The 8,279-nt window shown below is 33.9% G+C and overlaps 2 protein-coding genes across 2 annotated transcripts; one reads left to right on the top strand and one right to left on the bottom strand.

The window, feature by feature from the left end:
- LOC107643406 (probable rRNA-processing protein EBP2 homolog) lies at positions 842 to 2,343 on the top strand. Its single transcript, XM_016347049.2, has one exon. The coding sequence runs from the start codon at positions 1,155 to 1,157 to the stop codon at positions 2,022 to 2,024; it is 870 nt and encodes a 289-aa protein (XP_016202535.1). The 5' UTR covers positions 842 to 1,154; the 3' UTR covers positions 2,025 to 2,343.
- On the bottom strand, positions 3,759 to 7,933 carry LOC107643407 (proteasome subunit beta type-4; the record flags this gene model as incomplete). Its single annotated transcript, XM_016347050.2, is given in 6 exon segments — positions 3,759 to 4,151; positions 6,151 to 6,336; positions 6,413 to 6,572; positions 6,852 to 6,981; positions 7,542 to 7,618; positions 7,774 to 7,933. Coding segments are annotated over 6 exon segments (711 nt in total). The 3' UTR covers positions 3,759 to 4,037.

Genomic DNA, 8,279 nt, shown 5'->3' on the forward strand with positions numbered 1-8,279 from the left:
TTGTTGTGTTTTTGCTGTGATTTAAATGTTCTTTTGTTTCTTTTTTTTTTTTCGAATGCCCAGTCAGTACTTGGTTGACTGGTTTTGCTCACTGATTGTATTTGATGATAAATTTTAAATTTATAACTCTATTACTGCTTTACTGTCTGTTTCTGTAGTTAAATTTTATTAAAGTTTCTTGAATTTGCACTGCCTGTGTTATTGTTTCACTGTTCCTTCATTGCTTTTTCTAACTTCTGTTCTTATTAAAAGATTTGCAATTGGTGATCTTTTGATTTATTATATGCTTCATGTTTTCATTGTTCTGTTCTTATGAAGAAAAAATTTGCAATTAGTGATTGTATGATTCATGTTTTGATTGTTCTGTTATATAAAAAATTCTGTTTTCATTCTTTTCTTCATTGTTTGGTTGCACTGTCCCTGTTCTTGATCTCCGCCGACTTGCTACGCCTCCTCCGTGTTGGATTTTTTTTGTTTCAGGCTTTGTTGTGTTTTTGTTTCAGCCTCTGTTGTGTGTTTGTTTCAGGCTCTGTTGTGTGTTTATTGTGCAACACTATCATTTTTTGTTTTACTTTTTGACTTAGCTACATTAAGACAATATTCTCTATCTTTAACTTGTGCATTGTAATTCAATCCAGCTATTTTTAATGGAAGTATAATTATGTTAATTGTCAACAAATTTGCAGCAAGTTATTGCATATTTTGATGATTAATTACATTTAGTTGGTGATATTTTATTTAGGGTTTTAAATTTCAAAGATATTTAGGATGTTTATTTATAATTTATTATTTTATTATGGAATGGTTTTTTCGGTTGAACCATGGTTAGACCGGTTGGACCAATAAACCAGTGAACCAGTGACTAGAACGGTTTGATGACTGGTCCGGTTTTCAGAACCTTGGTTTCCACTAAGTTATGTATGTTAGCATTTAACTGGTTTGCGTGGCATGTGTATCTCAAGTTATGTTCTGCTATTGATGCAATACATGCTTCCCTCTTTCTGGGTGCTGGGTGTTTATACCTTGCACAGTCTCCTATTTTCAATGAAGTTCTGTTTAGCCAAAGTACAAGAACCAAATTGATAGTTATAAATGCTAGACTGCAATATTTTGCTCTAAAATGAAGTTTTCCCCCAATTTTTTCTATAGGTTGAATGGAGGAGCATTTGGTAAATGATGAAACCACCATTGGTGGTGAAGCTGAAGATCGTAATGAGGAAATGTTTGCATCAGAATCAGAATCTGACGAAGATGTGAAATTAACTGAGCCCTTGAAAACTGCAGTTTATAACAGAGATGCTGTGTTGGATAAACTTGGAGACATCAGTTGGCCAGAGAACGTGGGATGGATTCACACACTCTCCATTGATATTGATCAAGAGCAAGAAGTAGATGTCAATGATGACTTAACACGTGAGCTTGCATTTTACAACCAGGCATTTGAGGGAACAAAGCAGGCATATCAGAAACTCCAGTCAATGGGTCTCCCTTTTCTGAGGCCTCCAGATTATTACGCCGAAATGGTGAAGACTGATAACCACATGCAAAAGGTGAAAGGACGTGTACTGGCAGAGAAGCGGAAGATGGAAGAGGCTGAAGAGAGAAGAAAGGCTAGGGAGACCAAGAGGTTGGCGAAAGAGATTCAAGCCCAGAAGATGAAAGAACGGGCCAAGCAGAAAAAGCAGGACATTGAATCTGTTAAGAAATGGAGGAAACAAAGGCAACAGAGTGGGTTTGCTGACAATGGCAATGATGCGGATTTGGGTTTTGACTTTGAGGATGGGAAGTCATTTGAGAGGTCAAAGGGCAAAAGGCCGGGAGTGTCTCCGGGTGATCGGTCAGGAGGGAAGGGGAAGCAAGCCTTTGGAAAAGGAAAGACACAAAAGAAAAGAGAATTTAGGAATTCCAAATTCGGTTTTGGAGGCAGGAAGGGAATGAAGAAGCAGAACACCGCTGACACGACTTATGATGTTAAGGGATTCAACAAGGGCGAAGGCAAAGGAAATAAGAAGAGAAAGAGGTAAAAATAATGTAAAATACACCCATTTCTTATATGTTTCTCGAGGGATGGATATTATGGTATGTGCCGATGGTGGTGGTTTCCCTGAAACCTTTATCTACTCTAGTTCTATTTTACTTGAACTCAATCAACTCATTGTAACTTTCTTATCTACAACTACAAATTCTTAAATATTTACTCCAGTTTTGGTGCTTGGTAGTTCAATTATCTATTACTATATGCTGTCCGTTGCATGGCATGTATTAATTGTAGCTCTTTCTTGACTTGAAGACAGTGTAACTTAGGCGTATATTCGAAGTGATTTATTTACTGTTATTTTCTGATTTAGTTGTTATATTTGTTTAGCTGGTTCAAATATATTTGTTGTTTTTGCTCAAAGATTAAATATATTTTGTATCGTTGACAGCATGCTTGAATTGTTTACAAATCCAAAATCACATATTGAGTAAAAGTTATAGAAGTACTGTTTATCAAATTCAACAGGATATGATAACATTTGATAGAGTTTGATGTCATTGTATAAGATATAACATTATATACTTAGTTTCATTAAAAGAGAGAGTTAACAATAAAATTGGTTTTTAATTTTCATTTCAATAATTAAATTGATCTATCAGTTTTTAAAATGGTTAGTTAGTCATTCAATTTTAAAATGTGAATTAAGCTAGTTCCTCCTCTCTGCCAGTTGCGAAGTTAACGATGTTAATGGATAACTGCTGTAAAACATAATGTCAAATGCATCTTTAGTCATTGGAAAATTTTCCGTCGACCTCCTTGCAGCAAGGATGGATAGGACAGTTGTTGGTTCCTTCTTGCACAATCTCCATTGTAGGCCACCTCTTTTCTCCCTCTGCCTCTTGTAATGCTAGCTTAGGTTTTACGTAAACAAACAACTCCATTAGTCCGAAGTCTAGCTCTTCACTCCACGATGGTATCTATCATCGTTTCGTTTCAAAATGTTTTTCTTCACTTTGTGTGAATAGTAACTATTAATTATTGCCAAACCCAAGCAAGGTTCTTAGTTACGCACAAATTGTTGCTAGTCAACAGTCACCAACAACGTTAGTGATTTCATCACTCCAAGTAAAAGACAAAAATTTGAAATGTCTTGTGTAGATTCTATCATAGAAGAGTGAAAAGCTAGACTTTAGCCTAACATGGTTGTTTCTAACTCGAAACTAACTAGCCATGGAAATGGATGTGGTCACCGCCAAATGCTAGAGGGAAATGCCAGAAATAGTGGGAGAAAGACAAAGGTATTTGTGTAAAAAATAAAAAAATTTCTTTTTTCCTATTTAGTTGTTTAGTGTTTCTTTTCCCCGAAAATGAGAGATCGGGGATTTTGTAACATCTAAAACAGATAGCACTTTCAGTAACAGACAGAGCGTGGCTCAAGAACCTATTAACAAAAAAAAGTGTGGTTCAATAACACGCTAACTGTCTATTAAGTATGTGTATAAAGATCATTTCGTAAAAGATGATTTCTGTTAGTGTATGTTTCCAAAGTGTTTCATAGAGTTTCTCATTTTTTAACATTCATAGAGTTTCCCATTTTTAAACATTCAAACACAATTTTATCTGGTTGTCCAACCAAAAATCAAGAAGCACACACTTTGATCCACAAATCATTTTCTTTTTTGTTTTCAAATTCTGTTCTAATTATTCCAACCAGATTGAAAGGAGATATTGTTGCCATTGAACTAGCAAGAACCAAAAACGGTAGGAACTGAAAATATGTAGAAAGAAAATTGGTCCCCAAATCTTAAGATAATCCATATTAATTCATTTCAAAGACATGCAATGGGATGATACTATAACGAAAGAATTCTGATAACTGAAAGAAATTCTACTGTGAAATTGAGGTCAACTCAAACAACCATTTGAAACTAAAGCGATCTATGAGCATATCAATTTTCAAAGGCTGATCCGTTTCTTATCCATTTTAACATAATGAAGGGATCTCCCAGAAAACCATTTCATGTCCAACTGATATAATTTGTTCATTTCACATTTCAAGCTACCATGAACCTTCAGCACCGACAGTTGGATTCTTGAAGGCAGAGAATTCCCAATAAGTCTTCAATGAGAATGGTGGGAAGAGGGTAGCACCTTCTTCAGTAATTTTGGATATCTGAAAATTTGACATTACATATGATAAGTATCATCACACAATAAATAAACCTTTTGTAATTGAAAAAAGAATTTATATACAAAATAAAATCCAAAAATCAATGAAAAAAGAAGTTATTCAGTTCAGATTTAGGCATTGTAAGAACCACAGTTCACAACCCTGATGGAAAATCATATAACATTCCTAACTTGGAGTAAATAAAAATTTGTATAAGTAGTTTCTCTAATAAAGACTTGAAAACATAAAAATAAGCACTCTGATGTAAAAGAAATGAAATTTTCACATTTTGATCACAAACAAGTTGTTATATTCAACTTATTCAACTTTTAAACATTACGACTCAATGCCATGATAACTTATGAACAACAATATGTTCGGTGTCGTTCTCTTCCAGAACATCAGGCAATTACCAAAAAAAAAAAAAAAACTTTTGATCCTCTTACGTGGTTTCTTAATTGGGTAATGACTAATGAGCTAGTAAACCTATAATAACTCCTGACCAGTTAATTTAAATCTTGATTTAGTTGCTCAAGATGAAGGAAACTCAAACACAACCCAATATTTTATATCAGATAGTCATTTTTCCTGTCACAATAGGGTTCCAAGTTAAACTTTCATTTCTTATATTGTGAATCTCTGTATGCCAAGCTAATTTGAGCAGAGAGGACATAAATTATTTTATGCATGCAAAGAAAGAAACCTTGGTCATTACTCCTGATTTCCAAGTAAGTTCACATACTTATATTGTTACGTTAACATCTAGAAACCTACTAACTTCTTTGGAATGAGTGGAGATTAGACTACAAGTATCCAAACCTAGGAAGACAAGGTGCATGTAGAGATAAGAGGCCTAGAGATCATGGCTGTTATTGATAGCAGCTCAAAGCTACTAACCAAACTTTCATAACAAGCACTAGACCAGAACCCTATACTTGTCAATAGATTAACCATGTGATTACAGTGCAAACTTGTTTAGAGAGCGACTATCATGTGAAAGCTTAAAGTGATAAGAGCCATATAAATGGTTACATCTCAAACATGCTCCCTTACGCAACAGCCTCTTTGGGGATTGAAATGTGATTGTGCATAGGCTTTTTTATTTCTTTTTTGTAGTTTGTCTTTATGCTGAATTTCTTCCTTTTGGATATAACAAGGATCAAACTCGAGACCTTTTGATCATGGAGGCTCTAATACCATGTTTAGGGAGTAATTATCATGTGAAAGCTTAAAGGTAGCGTTTGTTTTGAGGTACTGAGACAGAGACTGAGAGACTGAGATTCAGTATCATGTTTGTTGGTTTAGAGACTGGTACTAAAATTTCTGTCTCTGTCTCCAAAATTTCAGTATTTCAATACCTCCAAAAAGTGGGGACACAGAGGACTAAAATTTTTAGAGATAGAGACTGAAATTTTAATAACATTTTATATCTAAAATACCCCCATTTCAATTAATTAATTTCAATTTTACCCTTTGAACAAATTAAATTAGAGTTTCATTTTTGTTTCAATTTCTGTCTCCCATTTTGCACCAAACAGAATACTAAGATTTATTTTAATCTCTGTCTCTTAGTCTCTGTCTCTCAGTCTCAATCTTTCCGTCTCTGTCTCTCCACCAAACGCTACCAAAGTGATGGGAAGAGGCACATTAATAGTTATATCTCTAACATAACTGAAAAAGGGAATATGGATTATTTAATACTAAGCATAGTGAGCTGCAGAAAATGATCATTCCATTCCAAACACCTATTTTCAAATTCCACACATAACTCCCTATCTATATTATGATTCCTGCTTTACTATTCACAGAAAGAATCCATTCATAAGCCAAAATAAACAGAATTGGGCACTGTATTAAAATGATGAGTTTGAAATAGAGAAGACAAAAAACCAATAGGAACGTATTCTAGGAAATGGGTGCAGCAGCACCTAGTCCTTGGTCGGGAAGATGTATGGCATATTTTCATAATTTTTTAGCAGAGGCAAGAGGAAAAAGCACACACCTGAATCTTGTTGACAGCAGACCTATCACGATATAAGAGCACACGCATACACTTCTCCAATAGCTTGACTCCCTCTTCAAAGGTTAAATTTTCATGCCATTCATCACGAAGAATTGGCCTTGCAAGATGATTCCCAAGTCCTGTGGCTACATGATTGTCTTCAAAATTAATGCCAATCATATTGACCTGGATAAGATTCACAAAAAGGAATAAGCATGCGGGTAACTCACAGTGATAAAAATAAAGATAAACCATTTCGTACCATGCCAAGGTACTTCTGCCCATTTTTCACACCACCCAGTACAAGTGCATTCCACAATGGGTTGAACTTGTTACGTCTATTATACATCACACGAGTTAAATAGTTATGCACTTCCTTAGGTCCCAGGGAGTTTCCGTCATCCCACATGTTGTCATAAAGGCTGCAGTGGTAAAAGGTCAAAATCAACTGTTACATGGGAAAATTAAAACATGTAACATAGAAAAGACTGGGAGGAGAAAATACAGATATACTCTTTAACTCAATGTTTGAAACACAATATAGAATATAAACACCATAAACATCAAAGAAAAGCATCTAAGATTATTTTACCTAAATAGATCCTTTTCTGCTTCATTTTCAAATAGCAAATGCTCATTTATGCAACAAAATGTGCGCTTATTTAAGTAACGATATAAATACATAAATACAAAGTGCATACATAAGCTCGTCAAGGTAGCGTAGAATCTCCTGAAAGTCACTTATTTCCCCACTAGCACCAAGAAGAGAATGTTTCCCAATAGGCTTCAAACGATCAATACTTTTGTACCGTAAGGTAGAGCCATAGGAACCTATTAATGTACCGATAATTGAAATGAGATGCATACTGAGGCCGATACTAACATAAAACAACACATTCCCAACATAGAACAGATCACAACTACCAAACTAGAACATGTAAAAAAATCATCACATATCATTGTTCCAGCAAAAGAACCTTTTCAAAAAGCACTGTGAATGCCCGTGGAAATCAGATTCAGATGCCACTGATACAGCATTTTTTGGGTGCTGAGTATAAAGATAAACAACATACATATAACCACAATATCTAAGAATAGGTAGCACCAAAATAATCACCACTAAGTCACTAACTACCAGACAAAAGTTCAATAGCCAACAACAAAATGCACATCTTTATTTCAACAAGCACCTTTTTTTAATTTATTTTGTTTTTTTTTTCAAGGGAAACGAAAAGAAGAAACTTTTACTTGACCATAATGTTATCATAAAATTTTTCAGCTGAAAAAAAAATAATAGTTAACTGAAAACAAAATCAAATGCACTCACCCCGATTTCTAACAATAACCCCCTACCACAAAAAAATCAAGTTAAATATTTGACAGAATCTTACCTCCCATGTCAGCAGCCATAAGAATCCCATTTTTGTATTTGAGAGCAACCACAGAGGTTCCAGTTACATAGGGATACCTAACAAGTTCAATCAAAATTTCAGGGTCCACAATAATACATCAATTTTGTACGCGAAAGCGAACAGGGACAGATACATTGAATCGAAAAATCGAATTGGTGCATTGAAATTTGAAGAAAAAGGAATGAAGATTGATGGAGTAGAGAGAACTTACAGAGTTCGCTGTGTATCAGAGACTGAGTCCGAGTTAGAGGCCATCGTAGTGAGCAAGAAAACAATTCCAAGCAAGAGAGAAAGGTAAAGAATAAAGCATGCAAAGGTCTTGCGAAGGGGGAGCAAACAACGGCGTCGTTTATAGAGTTTATTTTTCGTTTCTTTTTGTTGAAGAACCGGATTTTGGATTTTATACAAGATTTTTTAAAGAATTGCTGCATGTATAAATCGATATTAAAATTTTTAATATTTATTTAAATAGATTAATAAATTAATTATTAGATTAAATTAAATTAATTAAATTTTATATAAAATTTAATTTTAATATATATTTAGATTTGTATAATTAGATGATTTTTAAAATATTAAATTTAAAAATTAATAGTTTTAATATTTTTTTGACTTAATAATTTTAGTATAATAAAAAAATTAATTATCAAGATAAATTCTTTTATTTATATATAAAAAATCTAAAGCAAGTCTTGTATGTTGTAACAAATTTTTCAT

The sequence above is a fragment of the Arachis ipaensis genome, chromosome B05 (assembly GCF_000816755.2).
Source record: "Arachis ipaensis cultivar K30076 chromosome B05, Araip1.1, whole genome shotgun sequence".
Taxonomy (NCBI): Eukaryota; Viridiplantae; Streptophyta; class Magnoliopsida; order Fabales; family Fabaceae; genus Arachis; species Arachis ipaensis.